Raw genomic sequence first — 19,318 nt, forward strand, 5'->3', positions numbered from 1 at the left:
AGTATATTTTATGGTTGCGAGTATGTTATGAGTGATGGAGCGATAGTGCGATGGAGTGCGGATCAATTGGAATGATCCAGTTGCGGGAGGATAATGGGTGAGAGCAAGAAGAGTGTGATGGCGAGGAAAGGAGCCGTGGAGGGGCTCAAGACGGATGAGTAGGGGACCCGCATGCAGCGCCGCGGACGGCAGCGAGCAGAAAGGGAAAGGCAAAGGCGTCGTCACGCGAGAATTCTTTCGGATCGGTGTTCTGGTGGGTGGACGGGGAAGAGGGAAGATATCCTCATGGCAGAGGATCTTCATGGGCAAGGATTGGTATGGACTAGAGAATTGCAGTGATAAACTTTCGAGAGGCTTAAAACTCCGTAACACTCTTTTGAAACTATACCTTTACAATTTACCAACACTCCTGACTAGACGTTGTGTCGTTCAGCTGCCCGCCCGTTCACTCCCCATCACGAACCACCGCGTTTCTCCTATGTCATCACTTACTTCCCACCCCCACCCGCGCCTTCACACAACCCCTCACAAAACTCCCCAAAATCCCCCTTCGTCGCCTCCTCCACCGCATCCTCCAACACCACCCCATACTTTTCCCAATACGCCCTCTTCACCCTCCCCAAATGGACTTTATCCCAATGTACCCTCACGAGCCGCGAAATGAGCAATTCATACCTCAACTCCTCCCCCTCGTTCCTCTCCTTGATATCCTTAATCGCATGCTGCAACAACACCGCGTCGCGGGCGGGTTTATTAATCGCGCCGTTGAGGACGTGAGCCAAAACTTCACCCACTAAATTCCCGCTGCGTTGGAGAGCCGTCCGAGCGAAATTCTCCCCGTGTAAAGCAGAGTACTGACGTAGCACGGCTTGCAAGTGGGCGTCGCTCCGCCTCAGACAGATTTCTAGAATCGTCGACTCCCCACCTTTCGTCCCCCTCGAGGCGCGATGGAGAGTCTCGACGTCCCGCAAGATGTACTCAGCCGGATAGACGTCTTGTTCTTCCTGCCTCCGGGCCTCCAGAGCGAGGAGCACGGCGGTGCGGAATTTATCCATTTTGAGTTCTTTTTCCATGCACACGACCAAGTCGTCACCGTAGCGTTTATCTTTAAAGTCGTCTTTGATCATTCGTATTTCCGCATTCGTACGGCCCGTGAGGGATTCGATGAGCAGTTCGCGGCGGGAGGCGTGGGCTTGGTACCAGAAATTCGCCCAGTAGCCTTCGGATTCCCAGCGGCCGAGGGCGGTGATGGAGGCGAGTTTGCCGAGGTTGGAGGGGAATTTGGTGCGGATGTGTTTGCTGAGGTTGATGCCGTGGTTGTGGATGCGGACGGATTTTTTGTAGGCGGTGCGGACGGCGAGGATTTGGTCGTGGGTTAGGGTGGGGAGGATGGAGATTAGGGTTGAGGGGGAGGGGCGGGAGTGGGAAAGGGAGGAGGCGATGAGTTTGGCGTCTGCGGTGGGGTCGTAGAGTTGGACGCGCTTTTTGGTGGTGCTGGTTGTGGTGGAGGATTTTGAGCGGGTGGATTGGGGTTTCTCATCATCGAGGGTGGGGAGATCGTCGAGGTCGGAGTCGGAGTCAATTCGTAGGGCGAGGGGCATGGGAGAGAGGGATTGGTAGGTTCCGTGGTAGGCTTCGAGGAGAGGGCTTGGTGGAGGAAGAGCGCCGCCACCAACACCGCTCAGGCCTACTCCGAGGGTCTGCAGGTCGGGACGTTGGCCGCTGATGGAAAGTCTATCCATTCGTGGTCCGAGGCCGGGAGAGCGAGGTGCTGCCAGAGTGGACTGTTCTGCCACGGACAGCCGGTGAGACTTGGAGGGTTTCCTGTCATGACTTGGACGTCCTCCGGGTGCGACTTCGACGACTTGAGCATTTCCATATGCGAAATTTTCGTACGATTGAGGATACGAGTCGTGTCTCTGTCCTTGCGGTCTATCGGAATAGCTCACTTGTCGTGAAGGAGCTTGACCTTGTGGAGTTGAGCTGTAGCCATAGGAAGTGGTCTGCGGCTTCACACTGTACGTAACCTTGTCCGGCGGAGGAGCATATTGATACTTTTGCGTGCTGGTCCTCGAATCGGTGGTCGACGTCGCAGGCGTATACCGGTAAGCCGAAGTGGAAGCATACGATCCATGGCGAGACAATTGCTCCCTCGAGGCCTTGTCAGAGTCGGAGCCATACGCCAGATCGTCATCTCGATCATCTCTGGCAGGTGGATAGTAATTCTGCTGGCCTTGGTATCCTGGACGTTCATGCGGTGGTAAGTCAGCATATCCTCCCATTGTGAAGCCTCCGTCGTCGACCGGATACGGCATTGGCATAGCTCCTGCTACTGGGTACGGATACCCTGAAGTGGGTGGTTTTGGAGACCTGCTCCTGTAATCTACATCGGGAGGGCCAGCGGTCATGAAGCCTCCAGGCATCTCAGGCATTGAGATGGAATCTTTCGTTGGAGCATATCCGCTGTTCCTGGGAGCTGCCTCTGGTGGCGATGGAGCGCGGACATTGCTGCGTGAGCGAGATCTCTCACGCCCGGAGCGAGATCTTGATCGTGCTCGGCTGGAGCGGTCATCAGGGCGGAGAGACATGGTGGTGGTTGTGTAGTGCTGTAACGGGATCGTAGCAAGTCCCGTGTATGGTCTTACGCCGTGTATGTGTAGGTCAGATCATGTATTGCCACTCAAACGGTATAGAATCTTGCTGGCCTCAACCCACACCGGTCCTTTGAAGAAGACTGAGGGGACGCCTTAATTCTTCAGCCGCACGCACACATGTGAATCTGCAGGTCGGTCTGCACGCCGGGTGGGGTCATGCCACGGTCTAGCCGAGCGCCTGCATCCTTCGATCATCGTCGCCATCTTGCCATCCTCACCACCGCAGTCATCAGAATATCATCGCCGACAATGTCGCTGTTGTGCACCATGGACATGTCGGCGAGTGCGGATGTCGGTGAAGGAGAATGGCAGGGCGGTGACGTCGCGCGATGGCGATTCTCAGGGTGTTGTCGTCGTCGGCTGTCGGCGAGAGAAGAGACCTCACCTTGTCAGATCACCGCCAGGCCATCCTCAACGACACTAATAATGTACGATGCCCTACAGCTTCGAGGACTGCATATCGCGTGGACTCTCAACTCTAGCGTAAGGTAGGTACGGTATAATCCTTCCTCTGCCAGATGTGGTAAGCATATCTTCACCTCTACGCTGACTACACATGGGACTTCGGCAGACAATCACTCCGTATCTAAGATTGCCTTTGCGCGAATATACACAGCACGAAACAGAGCTCCAGATCCAAGACTAGGCCGCGTATAGAACTACCGCGGTAGAGCTACTGTATCCCCATGTCCCGACATCGAGCTCACTCCAATCCATGTGCGCATCCTCGACCTCAACTTCGACATCCACTCCCAATGCCAGCGAACACCTGCTCCACATACCAACACCATCGTCCGGCCAGCCATGTCTCTAACTCCTCCACCCTCCGCCTGGTGGACCCTCTACCAAGTCCTCATCAAAGGCACCAACTTCTCCCACCTCCCCACCCCCACCGCCGACCTCCGCAACCAAAACATCGTCATAACCGGCGCCAACAGCGGTATAGGTCGCGAAGCCGCCCTCCAACTCGCCCGCTGTGGCGCGAACATCACCCTCGGCTGCCGCTCCACCATCCCCTCCCACGAAGAACACCCCTCCGCCACCGTCCTCGCCTGCCGCGCCGCCGCCCAAGAATCCGGACACCTGCACTCCACCATCACCTGGCTCTCCATCGACCTCTCCTCCTTCACCTCCGTCTCAACCTTCGCCTCCACCTGGCTTGCCTCAAACAAACCCATCCACCTCCTCCTCAACAACGCCGGCGTCCCCAAAAAAGCCGGCGTAACCCTCACCACGCCCGACGGTTTCGAACTCCTCCACCAAGTCAACTTCCTCTCCCACGCCCTCCTCACCCTCCTCCTCCTCCCTTCCCTCGCAACCGCCCCTTCCCCGCGAATCATCTTCACAACTTCCTGTCTGCACTACATCCCCCCCTTCACCGACCCCTCGACCACCAACCCCAACAAATCCGATCTCCCCTACCCCCTCGCAAAACTCCACCTCCAAACTTTCCTCACCACCCTGCAACGTCGCTTCTCCTCCAACCCGAAATTCGCACACATCACCACGCAAGGCGTCCATCCCGGTTTCGTCGGGAGTGGAATCTGGGACGCGGCGCGAGCGCAGGGAGCTCAAGGAGACCAGAAATCCACTTCTCCCTCCTCCTCCCCTCCTCAAAAATCCCACATCGCCAATCTGCTAGAACCACTCCCCGACAAGATTTTCGCCGCTCTAGTCCCCTGGCTTTCGATCTCCTCGCAGCAAGGGAGTGTAGCTCTCGTGCACGCCGCTGTGGCGGAGGAGTGCGGCGGAGCTGCCGACGAAGGAGGCAAAGGGGACGGAGGAGGCAAAGGGGACGGAGGAGGCAAAGGGGACGGAGGAGGCAAAGGAAGGGGAAGAGGAGGTCGGTTCTGGAATCGTATCTGGGAAGAACCGGCGTTGCCCGCGAGTCGAGGGATAGAAGAAGGGAGACTGGTGTGGGCGTATTTGGAAAAAGTGCTGCGATTTGAGGAGAGGGGGTTGGGGGGTGGGTTGGAGTTAGACGTCGTGAGAGTCGCATAAGACGGTCTGCGGTTGTTGAAACGAGACCACCGCAAGCGAGGAATTTTGGTAAAGGGAAACCGAATGGAGAGGGTTGGGGAAGTTAGACTTATCGGTCCTGCGAAACATCTTGCCTCGATGTTGATGGCGAATTACTGGCCAGATGAGTGTTGTACAGTGTTGAAAAATGTGCCTTTCGATAGAAGCATCTGGATGGGATGTACGTGTACGAACCTGTTACCTGTCATACCATACAAACCACGAAAAGATTTGTACAAGATACAAAAAAACCTCATTCAAGCACTCGACTCGGGTATACTACACTTATAACAAAGCCAATGAATCCACAAGAAAGGGAAGAAAAAAGCGTCCAAAGACCTGCCATCTCCTCAAATACACCAAAGACCAGAGGCCACTAATCGTGCGATCCGTCGTGGTCCACAGACATCGCCATGTCAGGCGCTGTCTCAAGAAAGGACAAAGAAAAGCAAAGTGTTGGTATCCATGCACGCATCGAACGCTGCGTCGTATCGTATGAAAGTCGTAAAAGAGTATCCTCGTTCGTCGGTGTCGGGTGTGGGGTCCAGCTCCTTTCTTCTCATCCAGGATCAAAGCTCGCATATGTCGAATGCGTGCAAGGCATACAATCCAGCGTCGTGGCGATCCAGATCCTCGAGTTCCCGGTGCTCAGCTTTCAACATCTCTCATCTCTTCTTCTTCAGTTCCGCCTCACACTCCCGACCTCACTCGCAGGAGCACCCGAAGAGATCTTCCTGTCACCTGCATCCCCGTTGACTGCCGCACCCTCTCCAACAGCACTCAATCCACTCGCACTCCTCGGCATTGCACTCGCTCCTCGAGCGACATCCAGAGATGCACTGCCAGCCCTCGAACCACTGAATCTCGCACTCCCGTTGCCGATCATGGATGCAACACCGCGGACTTTCCTCGCACCCACAACGGTGGATGAGTGGTTCAGTCTTGTGGTGCGCCAGTTCTCGTACCACTTACTCCTGCTCAGATCACGCAGCTCGGATCTCCATTCGAGGAAGACGCTGTCTCTCAACCTGCCAAAGTCGCAGTGCGCGGCGTCGTGAGGATCCGCAACACCCCATGGGAAGCGTCGGCCGACCTTCGATCCTGCTTTGGCCTTTGGTGCAAATGGAGGCAGATCGTACGGGTCTGGCGAGAGAATCGACATCGGCAGGTATGGCGTGTCAGTCGGGTCGACCATCGAAGGATGCGAAGGTTGGCGCTTGTGAGACTCGCGGCGAGACTTTGACGGCGTCGGGAGGTCAGAGTCGGATTGATCGGTCGAGAGATTACCGCCGTCCTCCTCCTCGGGCTCGCCGTCGTCAGACTCATTTGTATCTTCCAACTCCAGCGCTTCGAGAGGATCAAGATTCGAAGACTTGATGCTCGACCAGACGGCGCGTTTGAGGTAGGCCATGTGTCCAGTCGTGAGAGTGTCCGCTTTTCCAATCACCGGAATGACCGTCGTCTTCCCCCAAAGTGCCTGCACCACTTGCAGATCGAGATCATTGTCCAGACTACCCTTGAAATCGCCCGTCTTTTTGAATACTGCCGACTTGCTAATGGTCGAGTCGAGATTGACAGGATCGAGGATGAGGAGCACGCAATGAATGTGAGTATCCTTGACGCCCGGACTGCGCATGACTTTCTGCTCTTCCACGAATGTGTCTTCAAATTTGGACTCGACAAAGGTGGTCATCTCGCGGAGTTGGAGGTCGACAACGGATCTCTCGAGACCGGCAGAGTCCCACAAGGTGAGACCAACGCGTTCGCCGGACATTTCGGTCTCGAGGTAATGGGAGGTGAAGGAACCGCGGTGGTCTTCGACACGTTCGGGAGATTGATGTGGTGTCTTTGAGAGGGAGTGACGGAGGAAGTTGACGAACGAGGTCTTGCCGCTGTTCTTGGCTCCTACCACGAGGACGCTGTGGAGATGAGGTTAGTGGTGCGAAAGGCAGTGAAGATGACAATGCAACTCACTTGAAAGGTGTGGGATCCTTCCTTCGACGCACTCTCCTCGGACTGTTTGTCGAGTTAACATTGCTCGAAGCGAAGGAGAAGCGACCACGATGGGCCATGCTCGAGGTTCGACTGTGCTCGTACGGATCGACAACATACTCGCCACTGGCGGCAGGTCGAGCAGGTACGTTGGAGTGCGGCGAGGAGGATGAGTTGGCGATGTAGCCGGGAGGTGAGGAGTTGTTCGAGCTGATGAGGGCGGGTGCCATGGCGTGTGGACGGGAGAAGTTGGCGGCGTTGGCGGTGCGGGGTTGTTGTTGTGGAATGTTGGAAGTGGTGTAAGCGTTACTGAAGATGGCGACGCTGTCGGGACGGATGTCTTCACCACCGAATGTTGCCAGATCGGGTAGCTTGTTGAGCGTCGGAAGATGAGGTGGTTCAGACGGTGGTGGTGGTGGTGAGGAGGGAGTAGTCCGTTGGCGACTGACTTTTCTCAACATCTTGAATGGAGACGAGGGAAGAACAGGTGCGTCGTTGCTTTTGCGGGAAGCTGCGTTCCCGTGCGCCTGCGATATTAAGGTATTGGGAAGAGGCGGGAGCGGAGGAGGTGGCTCTGAGTCGGCAGTTGAAAGATTCTCCCTGCGAAATGAGGACGAGCGTCGCAAAGAGCTGAAGCTGAAGCTGTTCCCACGATCCCGAGAACGTCGTCCGAGAGAAAAGGTGCGGCCGGTGAGCTTATTATCAGCGTCCAGATCGGTCGCCGTCGGTGGTCGCGGATGGACACTAATCGAAGCAGAGCGCGTACTCCTCGGGGTCACACTTGGATAAGTGGTGTTGCTCTGGTGGATGATGTTCTGAAAGTCATCGTGGGATGGAGAGGGGACGAGGTCGGGAACGGCAGGAGGAGGAATAGGTGGAGGAGGGCGATGCGAGGACCAATCGCCTCGATCTGACAGGCGCTCCGCCAGATTGAACCCGGTCGCCATGCTTGTTGTCGTGCGATACGATTCAATCAGTCCATCAATCAATCAATCAATCAATCAATCGATCCGACGGACGGACGGGCACAGACTTTCCCGCTTTCCTTGTGTTTCATCAAAGGCGCGGCCAGGGGTTGGTCTAACGAAGTTACGCGAGGGAGGGGAGGGCACAGTCAGATTGAGTCGCACCCGACAGTCCCACGCGGCCCGTCTTGCGGAGGGGAGATGGCGGCAAGTGAATGAACGACAGTCGTCGTCGAGGCGTGATGGCGGAGCAGAAGGGCGGAGAGCAGAGCGGCGGCGGTGGTGGTGTCGGTGATGATGATGTTGTTGATAATGAGGACAGTGATCTCCAGCGAAGTGAAGTGAGGGACATCCAACGCCTTTCCCCTAGCAACACGCCGGCAAACCCTGAAAGAACAATCTGGTACCTTTTGACTCAGGGCGTCCAACGGCTGCAAGATCTCCACCATCACAGCCTCGTTTGGGCAGCGCGGACGGAACAAATCGACGTCTTTTTCCCGTCTCCTTCAGTACAACGACTAGATCTACCCCGACTTCGACTTCTGAAACGCTCCACGACACGCGACGCTCCTTTTCTGATCCAATATCCTTGTCGACACGGCCATCGTTCGACGGCTCCACAGAATATAAGCTTTCTCGGGCGGATCAACCGAACGCCAGCACGTGTTGCCGAACCGGAGTAGGAGAACAAAAGGTCCAGACCGTTTCACGACCTCACTCGTACCTCTCGCCTCCACTTCACTCTACTTCTACAACTGATCGGCGATGGCACGGCGGCTCTCCTTTGAGCGGAGAGCATCAATCTTGCCAGGTGGTCATGCTCGAGAATGCAGACAGTTTTGTCGGATCTTCGTTCGTCTCGCGCCATCTGGAAGACGCATCAACGGCTGAATACTTGCCGCCGCGGACGACGACATCACAGAAGCGTAGATGGCAAGACTAAGCATTCGCGCAGCGTAGTGTGTGCGGGCTGACTGCAACCGCGGACGAGTAAGACCAATAGAAAAGAGGACGGAAAGCCAAGCTGCTATCAAAGACGGACGATACCAGGACTCCGTTCGTCGGTTCACCCCGCTGGCAACATCTCGGCAACAGGTCTTGTCAGTGGTGCTTTAGTACCCAAGTATCGACCAAGCAAAGCATAAGACGGATCTCGATTTCGATATTAGGATCCGGCCATGTTCACACGGTGAGAGTGACAAACACTATCAACATGATTTATTGACATATCCCACACAGCGTCCAACCGAGAGCTCTCTTCCCAATACGCAACCCACCGTGGCATCATCAATCTGGCCATCATGCCCTCATTCACAACAGCGAATGACCTACTTCTCGCCCTATTCACTACAACTCCCGCGCCCTCGCCACCCATATAAACACAAACACAAGCACAATACACCCACCATGACCTCCTAACCCACATCCTCCCATCTCTACATCCCCACCTTCCAAACATCCCACAAACACGAAGCCCTCCAAAATGAACGACTACTACAACCTCCACAACAACAACAATTTCTACAACCCCTCCTCCCCCAGACATCCTCCCGCCGCGCACGCCTACGCCGGAGGAAGCCGTCAGGCGGTTCAAGGGCCCCTTCCCGCTCAATTTGGCGGAAATTGGCTTGCGAGGGGAGGCGCCGGGATTCCGGGATTCCTGTCGAGGTGGAATGACGAGAAGCTTCTGAATAATGGAGGCGTGGCAGGGAGGACAGTTTGAGTGGGGGGCGGGGAGATGGAGGCCGTGGTGAGTGGCGATTTGAGAACGGGAGTTTGGACCAGTAGGTAGTCTGTGAATTGGAAAGTTGAGGATTGGAAGTTTCCGCTGTCGTACGTGTGTTGGGGATCACGTATGCGCTGATGTGATTTAGATTGAAAGCCTTCCGGATGGTGCACACATGCGTCCGACACGAAGTCCGTTCAGCTGCAGGAGAACGATCTCTGTTCTCTCCGGCTAATGCATGTCCAACTCATTGAAAGGCAAGCACGATCGGTATTGATGTTGGGGTTTACACACTGAAAATAACGATGATTGCTCGTTCCACGAGGCAATGCATGGCCAGTCGACGGAGTCAATCGAGGACACAGACGCTCTCCTGGTTCACTCGCTACAGCCACCGTCGTTTGGTGTGCAGATAACCCGGCACAGCCTCATGTTCATGCCCGAGTCAGTCATGCCCCTAGACACTCACACCGTAGCTTCGTCCTGGACCCAACATTGATGAGGCACGAGTGAACAGCCGAACGAAGTGGGCTGGTTTTGGATTAATCGGCTGCATTGAGAGCAATTTTATCTCGCTCTTTACGAACCCACGATGTATAGATGGCCGTGACCGCATCCTTCCCGTCTCATGCGCCACATTGTCACCGGCCAATCAAGAACTGATTCGTATGGCTGGTACGAGCAGATGAGAATGATTCTGAAGGAGATGGCGGCTGAACTGCAAACCCACCAACCTGTCCATGATCCCTAAACGCTTGCAACAATTTCTCCGCCTTTTCCACCAAACGCCTTCTCTCTGTCATCAAACCAAGTCACCACAAGCCTAGTCTCTGACCTCGCGCAGGGCACCTCCTAGCTTCACGCGCCTGTCGCGCTTGATGCCGATCTTCGTCTCTTTCTTCTGGTACTCCTCCAAAGAGTCACCGTGCATCATGCCTTTATCCCCACCCAGAAACTTCTCTCGGAACCACCAGAAGGCCGTCCGATACTCCTCCGGCAGATTCTGTCCACGCTTCAGGTACTGGAAGACTCCCGCTTCCATATACTGCGTACTGTTTCCCTGCGCCCCACCGGCCTCCCTCATCCCAAAATCCTGTAGACCCTGCGCGACGTTGACCAGAAGTTGCTGGTGAAGTTTGCCCTTTACATCTTCGCCGAGTGGACCGTAATCGCGAAAGGTGTGTGAGATGGTAAGAGCGTTTGGGTTGTGTTGGGGGACGGGGAGAGGAGCGGAGTCGTCTGCAGGGTTACTGGTAGGCCAACTAGCCTTACGCTCCGCCGTAAGCATCGCCAACGCAGTCGTCTCCTCCACCGAGAGACCAGATCCAAGACTCGAGGGATCCGGCCAGTTGATTTGACGGTTGCCCAGAGCGCCAGTGCAAGAGTAGATCATGGCGTAGCGCGAGAGGGAGTAACCAGAGGCGAGGTCGGCTAGAAACAAAAGCGAAAAGTTAGCTGCAATGTCATCGGAGAAGAGAATGACAGCTTGGCAGGCAGACGTACTATGGACAAGTTCAATGTTCTGGAAGCGCAACCCCTGCTTCATCGGCTCTGGTAGTCCGCTAAAGCGCTCGTGGAGAGCGTACTGGCGGGGGCGGACCAAGGCGAGATCCAAGGTGCAAGTGAAAAGTGATTGGGCGGCGATGCGATCGAAGCCGATGGTGCGGAGGTCGCGACACACTCGGAGAATGGCATGCGGCTTTGTGTTGATGGCGCAGTCGATGGTGAGGGCGTCCATAATGTCGACAATAATGCTATTCGGGAGCTGGAGGATGTTGTCCACACGAGGGGGAAACAGTGGTGATGGCCGCTGGTGGCTCTTCACACTGGCGACGGCAGACTTGCGCTTCCTCTTCTTGCGCTGATTGAAGACGGAAGTGCGCTTCTTCCTGTTGGCCTGGTTGCCCATGGTTGTGGAAGCAGGTGGTGAGTGTAGGTGGATGCGGAGGTCGGTGGTAGGCAGTGGTTGTGGCGGTAGTAAGAGTTGAGGTGAGTGAAGTGCAAATAATGAAAATCCGACGACTGCAGTGGGAGGGGTGATAAATCACGACCAGACGCCCAAACAAGTGAACTGGACGAAAAAGTGGTCCGTGCCCCTCCATATGCGTCTTCGTTGGCACGCGGCGTCGTCACGCAAACGAACAAAGCGAGCCCAGACTTCACCTTCGCCAGCGAAAACACCTTCAGATCACATCGACACCTCACACCTGCCACCCCATTATACCAATCCCGCACGAGCTGTCCTGCTCGCCACCAACGCACAGATTCTTCGACACATCACCAATTGTCATCACGACACCCATCAGCCATGCCTCTGACCCCGACCGAATTCGACGGTCTGCCGCGAAGCGGACATCCGGATCCCACGCATGCCGAAAAGACGCGCTCTTGTCAACGTGTCGGAGGATACGTCCAAGTCTGGAGCAAACTCGCTGCAAACATCAACGGCACCAACGGCGAAGTCTCTCATCTGAAGACCTTCACTCGTAAGAAATTGCGTACCATCCCGGCCGGCAGAATTGAGTCAGGGGATGAACCGCTCAGGAAGAAAGGAAAGATAATAAATGGAGAGGACACGTGGATCACATACGCCCAACCAAATGTGGTCTTGCAGAGGTGGCAATATGATCCCACTAGCAAGCTCAATCACCACGATGTCTTCGAGCCAATCGAGGTGGCGCTGATGTTGGAGTTCCCGGAATTCTTCGCTCTTCCAGACACACCCGCAGATTACCACGAGCGCGTTATCGACAACCGCCACGCCGGCAACGAGATGATGGCTCGCATGGGATTTCCAGAGCCTCTCACAATCAACGACCCGAGCTTCATGCAAAAGCTTATCATCGCCAAAGACTTTGTTCGCGGCGTGGTGGAAGATATGCAGAGCACTCCGTCGCTGCATACCGCGGCGGAAGACGGCTACGTGGATGGAGTGCCACTGGCACCCAGAGTCGCGCAATGGGTAAAGGATCGGGACGTGACGACCAAGCTCTCAAAACAAGGTCGTGGAACAAAGGCACCTAGAGCGGGCAAGCCTGGCCTCTGGAAGACGCGCAAGATTATGGTGACCGACGCCGGCCATGACGATCGAAGCGGATACATAATGGCATACAGCGTCCTCGGCGCGGATGAAGGTTCGCAGCTGAAGAAGAAGAATTCTCCGACCGTCAACTTCAACAACTTCCGGATACAGTCCCTCCGCAATGAAATTGCGAAGTTCGATTGGATGACAGCTGGAGCCGACTACTACATCGTGTTTGAATGGAAGGGAGTCGAGTTCCTGGTCCGTGGCAATGACGAGCTCGGTCATTTGATGAAAATGTGTGATAAGGTGAAGCAGCAGGCGGTCGTCAGGCTGTACTTGGGCACCCGCACAGAGCTGGCGCCGCAAGGGCTCAGAGAGCGCGAGTGGCCAAACAGTGCCGACTCCGGAGATGAAGACTGAGCACTTGATGTTTGAGATGGTTTGCTCTTCGAAGGAGGCGTTTGGGTGTGTGTGTGTGTTTGTGCATTTGTTCTAGAGTTCTTTGCTTTTCTTGTGGCGAGGGAATGGATGCGAATGTTACGAGGGCATCGCCTTGCTCGGTGCACACAAAGCACAACATCGAGCCGGTGGATTCAAGGCCGCGGAGGATGTGGTCGACGGTGGCGGCGTTTTTGTTTTCGTTTTGACCTTGATTTCGATTTTGATTTCCCCTCCTTTCCTGTAGCAAGAGGTTGGAGATGACGGCGATGGAATCATCAGCCTGCAAGCTGCATACGAAGCAGGCGGTGGAGCTGGTCGATGCAAGTCTGCGAAGACTTCCGAGCGCAGAGGCTTGGAAATCGCAAAGCTAGGACATGATTCTGCGATGGACGCAGAGAGACTGGTAGCGTTGCGACCTTCCATAGCAATGACAAATGGCTGAAAACCTCGAGATGCGAGTCGTCGACATTCGGTACCGTTGGTCATGCTCCGCATTGTGAAGATTGCTGCCGCGCGAAGACTCCACGGATCCACCTCATCGTCCGTACGGACTCCTGTGACCAGATTGGAAAGAGCCATACTGACAGGCCGACAGAGAGCGGCGGCGAGGTCTGCCAGCGCAGCATCAAGACATCATTCCTCGTGTCTTCAGTCGTCTCCTGCGGGGCGTGAACCCACAACACATCCTTCTCTCCTCCACCGCACGAGCAGTCTCCAACAGCCATCAGCCGTGTGTGTTCCGTCCAGTTCTGAACCCTCCAAGGCGATTGCAGACTGTGGTATAGCATCTTTCCCTCTTGCGTCCTGCCCTCCTGCCTCCCAACTCCCGCCTCCTCCTCACAAGTAACACCGGCCCCCCGACAACTGCTGCGTCTACTCTTCTAGCGAGCAGATAGATCGGTATTTGTCCAGCTCGTCTTCCTTGTGCTACAATCCTCCTCCCTCATAGCGGTATAGAGTCCCCGGCGCGTCGGCGAGATCGATAAGCGGAGGACTCGTTTCCAACTTTGGTCTGTGACCGAGTTCGAGAGGCTGGATTGTAGTCGAAGCGGGAAATGCAGAGCTGGGCGTGGTGCCTAGTTACGGCTTGTTCTCGAAAGGTGTACGAGGGCCAGGCGTGATGCTCGATCGCGAAGATGGGTAGGCGGGCAGAAGAGGGGATGCCTCCTTCGTCGGTCGTCGCATACGAGGAGACACGGAGGTGTCGGGAAGCGGACGTGGGCTGTGCGTATTGGCATCATTCAAGGGGCATGTCGGAGCCTATGGCGGTTCTGAATCAACCGATGAGACATTAGGAAGCCCTTGGGAACGGCTGCTCGATGTGTATGCATTTTGGTAGAAAATGATGCGGAGGCCAAGCTTCTGCGATCGCCTCTGGTATACCATGCAATGCGGCGTCGTACTGTTCAACTAGCCCATTGAACGACTCTTGTTCAATGCCTCTTGGACGCGAAGTTGGAGGATCGAGAAGAGAGTGGAGTGGCCGAGGTCGCTGGAGTGGCATGTATATAGATCAGCTCTGTTGGGAAGAGCCTGTAGCGTAGGACCATCGCTGCGCCGTTTGGACCGGACTCGACGATAGAAGAAGGTCTACAAGGAGTGGTGTAGGTTGGAGAGCAGCGGCAGTAATCAAGGCATGCAAGTCGTAGATAATCAGGTCTAAGAAAGATACGCGGTCCTTGGAATGTAAACACCGGCCATTGTGGTTACCTTACGAGGTGATGTCGAGATACGGGACGTGCGTGTTAATTACGCTAGTTCTAACGTAATTACCCTAGATGTCCCCCGGGTGATCGTGGCACGAAGTCTACATCTATCGTTACCCAAGATTCGGAACGGTCGACCACAACGCGAGAGACTTCGGAGTTTGGTAGAGTCGAAGGGCTGCCATCGATGCGAGACGCAACAGACACCATCCTCACCGGAATCCCAAGCTCAAATCACGCAGAGATCGCCATATTGAACTCTTGTAGTCCTCCCTCGGACATTGATCACTCTAATGGTCTACATTTGCCAGACTATAAGCGGATCCCTCTTGTAGATCAACAGGAACCAGGCTGTTGGTATTATACTGGTCAGATGTCCGCCCTCGGCCTGCTCTACCTCGGAAAAAGGCATATGAGGTACGGTCGCAGAGAGAAACCCCTCCTATCATCTATCCGGACTGCCTCTACCAACGGATCCATTCCTCGAAGTCTCCTCGACGCTGTGCATGGCGATGGAACCAATTCACGACCCCACAAACAGAGGAAGCATTGTGCGGCGCTGCTGCGAGAGACTCTCTAAAAGAGGATCTCTCTCGACGTACACCCACAAGCGGAGTCGCAGCCACTTTCCTGCTCTATAGATACAGAAGAGACCAAAAATCCGCCCGTTTTCGAAGCATCCTCTACTGTCCGAGTGCTTAGGGATATCATCACGGGCGGCGGTACATTCCCTTCCTCAAGCCATATACCCAGAAGAGATCTGAAATCCGCCAGTCCTTGCAGCTCCTCTACCGTCTGAGCTACTGGAGATACCTAGGCGGGCGGCGTCGTATTCCCTTTCTCAACCTCCTGATTCACGACAGACTGGACATCCACCAGTCTTAGCAGCATCTTTTGCTGCTGGAGTTATGCCGGATTGGAAACATGTCAAGGGCCTGCTATGCTGTAGCAACGAGCCATTGCTGTACAATCTGTACATACAACGCCGAAGCAAAATGTCTTCATCGGGAAATCCGTATACTGAGAGACACAGAGCGAGAAGTCTCCTAGCGGATCGACTTGTGACTTGTAAGCGGGAGGTCACAACTCTTCGAGACTCTGGATCGTCTCTTGCCGCCGGGCTCGCCTCCCAATCCGAGACAGAAACGACGACTGGTGCTCAGCTATGTACTTGCAGTAGCCGAGAAGACGGTATCCTCGGATCCTCGAGCCCAGGCGGCTGTCAGCAAGAGGTCAGATCGACCAGAGATCGAAGTATTGCCATACTTTGCAACCTTTCCTGTTCTCGTGCATAGCAACTCAGTCAGAGCAAGGCGTATTAGGCGTTGCTGTCGTGCTTAATCGCAAGAGGGGGAGCATATACGAAGCATGAGATCGAGCGGTTGGAATGGGTCTAAACTCCATGTGCTTTGGCTGCACTATTGCTGTCTGGACGGATTTTCGCCGAGTCAACGCTTCTGCTCCAATATTCAATCCAGCAACGATATCGCTATGTATCGAGGCCATCGCTCCATCACCTCCGAATCCCATGACTTTTGGATCTTGGCGACGGCGTTCACTTCACTCGACCTCTGGCGCGACTTTTTGCATGTGCCACACGTGCCCGACTGAACCTCAGTGCAAACGACGACCCCCCCATGACCCCGCCATTCATTCCGTGGCGGAGCTCGAGCTCAAGGCTCACTATGTCTCTCTTCTTTAACGGAGTTTAATATTATCCTTCTCATCGACTTACACCAGACTTTACCAAACGACGACGACTCGCTGCTATGTCCACCTTCCTCGACATAGCCGTAGAGCTCAGACACTTAATCTACGATCACCTCGCCGCCGACCCCTACGCCAACAACACCGCCCTGCTTTCCACCTGCAGACAGATCAACCAAGAAGCTCATGTGGTTTTGATGAGAGCGATTACTCTGAAGATACCATACGACATCCGCGATCATTCGAAGTCCGCTACCTCCCTCCAAACACGCTGGGCTTCCCTCCCACCAAGAACTCGCCAGCATGTCGGCGGAATTCATTTTAACATCAACCACATCGATGATCTCTCCGTCGTCTCCGCCTCCCAACTGATGCTCCAGTTCTGTGGTCCCAAGAACTTCATCGACCGCGTCAAGATCTCACCAGTTCAGATTCTGTCGCCGATCGACGGCAAGTGCGTTTCTCCAATGGAAGGCAACCTCAAGATCACATTCTCCGTCGAGGACTTCGACCCGGAAATAATGGATCGCCTACACTTTCTTCACGAAGACAATTTGGTTGAATTCTTCTATGCACTTCAACAAAAGGCGATGGAGATGGAGACGAATGGGCCTAAGAAGTATAAGGAGGTGGAGGAGGAGCTTCTTCGGATGTTGGATGTCGGTTACTCCAGACGCTCTGCTACCCATGAGCGCTTCTTCTTTCCCGTCTTGTGGGTGCGACATAACCGGCTTCAGCACGACAAGCGGCTGTTAGCATGGCGCGAGGCTGAGAGGATGTTGTATTTTGAGGATAATGATTGAGATTTGGATGCTCACAGGAGGTTGTGTTGGACAAGCTGGATATCTCGCCTTGGAAAGGGTGCGCACCGCTTGGGCACGGAGGAATATGACACACCGCCACCGAAGAAGATGACTGTGGCAATTGAGGTTTGCAGCAGCATACAGATTTTGAAGTCCTCGGCAGCGTGGATCTTCTCGACGACATCACGCTTGGCTTGGTACATATCATGAGAAAACATGGCTCCACGTCTCTGTCTGCTGTCCCAACCACGTCCGCCATTCCCTCGTCTGACTGCATTGTACATGTTAACATAAGCCATCTCGTCCACAACTTCCCCTCCGTAAGTCAGACCGTTCAAGCAGTTGATGATCCAGTCCACGATGGATTGCTCGCCGAATCGCCACGAACTAATACTTGCGATCGCGGGTGTAGACCCGTCTGTGATCATGTCGTGAGGGCGATTGCCAGGAATGCATGTCGAAGCTGAAATAGGTGAGATCCATGCCGTTGTGAGATCGTGTTCTGTCTATGATCAGACAGACCGATAACGTTGGATCGGGGACTCATCAGAGCCGGCTAGGTACCTTGACAGCGGCGGGATATCCACCGAACGCCCCGGTATGTAATTGTGAGTCTTGGCAGGCATGTGTCTGCACGAGCTCCAACGCACTTCTACGACACCACAACACCAACATCTCTGAACCCTGGTATTCCAGCACACCACAAGCACACACTGTGAGTATCGTCGCGGTCCTTCTCTCGAGCTCAGCTATTTCGTTGCGCAGGTCGGCGAAAATGGCAGTCTCTGGAGTCCGATATGCACTCAACCGTCCGATCGAAGAAAGCGACAGTCCTTTCGTTGCCACTCCCCGCCCAGACACACTCCCTCCTACCCGCGCTCAGATCGACGACCCGGACTACTTCGAGACCGACGACGGTGGCTTCATTGTCCCATACCAGCGTTACATCGTCGTAGCAACTGACCAAGTGGTCGGCTACGATGGCAAACCACTTAACGTCGTCATCGGTGCGCGGATGACAAGCGTCGACAGCTTCCTGACCTGCCGATTCCATGATGTACACTTCGACTACCTCGTGGACACATCTGAGCTCGATGGCCTGCCGAACCCTCCGATCCCTTGCAACACTGCCAAGCATCGCATCTCGGGCGACACCACCCCCAACCTCGTCTGGATCGACCGCTACAAAGTCGCCTCGAGCATCTTCCTCAACCTCGGCCCCCTTCCCCAGCCATACACTCCATCCGATCGCCTCGCGCAAATCACGCGCGACTGGGAATCCGTCTTCACGCCTACTGGTCGCCGAGTGCAATACGATGCCCACCCGAAGCCCCTCGACAATTGTGTACCCCAGTAGCATCTGGGACCACGAATAAGGAGGTGAAGAATGAGCATGGTGGCTAGCAGAGGAGGGCAAGGTGAAGTGGGTCTTAACCCACGTGAGTGCTTACCGGCAAAAACATACTGACAATCCACCAGCATAATCATCTGGTGTGAAGAGCTAGGCGACTAACGGCAGGCGAAGCATGGCGGCTGCCAGAGAGGCGGCAAAGGTCGAGTAGGTACTAGTGAACCTTACCGCTCGTGGACGAACTCCTACTGACAAGAGGTTTAGCAGGCTGTTATGTTTGAAGGGTTTTGAAACGCAGGGTACGGAGCTATGGCATGAAGGCACTCGGCGACGACTGGTGCTTGGAAGCAAAGAGGTTAGAGTGTTGGAATCCGGTGGTTTCCGTAGCAGCATCAAAGGTTCAACGACCCTTCTCATCGTTCGATTCTTGTGCCACTTTCGATCTGGTAGTTCTCTGGTCTACAGACCGGCAGTATTCAAGGTCTGAGATGTCAGCCTGCCTCTGTACGCGGCTCGGACATCGAGAGGCAGATACGAGCTCAAATATGAGATATAGAACTAGGTAAGAAGGTAGCTCGTGATTTGACAAGCCAACCTCTATACGGCTCCCAGCTGACTTTCCTTGGCGCCTGAATTTGTAACGTCAGGGCACTTCCTTCTCTCCACGACCCGAACGCTCTCCACACACACATACCTCACTCCCCGACGCCGCCAGCAAGCGGGTACACACGCGCCCTCCACTCACCATGTCCGACGACGCGGAGCAGCGCGCTCTGTCCCATGGATCTCATCCTCTCAGCGACGACACCACCTTTCGCTGTCCTTGTCACCAGCCTGCAGGCACTGGAGCCAAGCTTGTGGGCTGTGATCGATGTGGGACATGGCAGCATCTCTCGTGTGCCGGTTTCATGTATGAAGAGGAAGCCCAG

The 19,318-nt window shown here is 55.0% G+C and overlaps 5 protein-coding genes across 5 annotated transcripts; 2 read left to right on the forward strand and 3 right to left on the reverse strand.

Annotated features, from left to right (window-relative positions):
* Positions 1–488: 488 nt before the first annotated feature.
* On the reverse strand, positions 489–2,588 carry MYCGRDRAFT_97485 (uncharacterized protein; the record flags this gene model as incomplete). Its single annotated transcript, XM_003847655.1, has 1 exon — positions 489–2,588. One exon carries the CDS (start codon positions 2,586–2,588, stop codon positions 489–491), a length of 2,100 nt encoding a protein of 699 aa, XP_003847703.1.
* A 333-nt stretch (positions 2,589–2,921) lies between these two features.
* On the forward strand, positions 2,922–4,655 carry MYCGRDRAFT_97486 (uncharacterized protein; the record flags this gene model as incomplete). The annotated part of the gene is made up of 3 exons (XM_003847596.1): positions 2,922–2,998; positions 3,147–3,177; positions 3,312–4,655. The coding sequence occupies 3 exons, from the start codon at positions 2,922–2,924 to the stop codon at positions 4,653–4,655; spliced, it is 1,452 nt and encodes a 483-aa protein (XP_003847644.1).
* Positions 4,656–5,610: 955 nt separating this feature from the next.
* Positions 5,611–7,875, reverse strand: MYCGRDRAFT_64785 (uncharacterized protein; the record flags this gene model as incomplete). The annotated part of the gene is made up of 3 exons (XM_003847654.1): positions 5,611–6,592; positions 6,648–6,763; positions 7,511–7,875. Coding segments are annotated over 3 exons (1,200 nt in total), but the record flags the coding sequence as incomplete, so codon positions are not given.
* A 2,304-nt stretch (positions 7,876–10,179) lies between these two features.
* Positions 10,180–11,723, reverse strand: MYCGRDRAFT_111706 (uncharacterized protein; the record flags this gene model as incomplete). Its single annotated transcript, XM_003847653.1, has 2 exons — positions 10,180–10,787; positions 10,860–11,723. The coding sequence occupies 2 exons, from the start codon at positions 11,263–11,265 to the stop codon at positions 10,180–10,182; spliced, it is 1,014 nt and encodes a 337-aa protein (XP_003847701.1).
* A 4,574-nt stretch (positions 11,724–16,297) lies between these two features.
* MYCGRDRAFT_111708 (uncharacterized protein) lies at positions 16,298–18,395 on the forward strand (the record flags this gene model as incomplete). Its single annotated transcript, XM_003847597.1, has 3 exons — positions 16,298–16,947; positions 17,661–17,753; positions 17,804–18,395. The coding sequence occupies 3 exons, from the start codon at positions 16,298–16,300 to the stop codon at positions 18,393–18,395; spliced, it is 1,335 nt and encodes a 444-aa protein (XP_003847645.1).
* Positions 18,396–19,318: the final 923 nt, after the last annotated feature.

The sequence above is a fragment of the Zymoseptoria tritici genome, chromosome 13 (assembly GCF_000219625.1).
Source record: "Zymoseptoria tritici IPO323 chromosome 13, whole genome shotgun sequence".
In the NCBI taxonomy this organism is placed as follows: Eukaryota; Fungi; Ascomycota; class Dothideomycetes; order Mycosphaerellales; family Mycosphaerellaceae; genus Zymoseptoria; species Zymoseptoria tritici.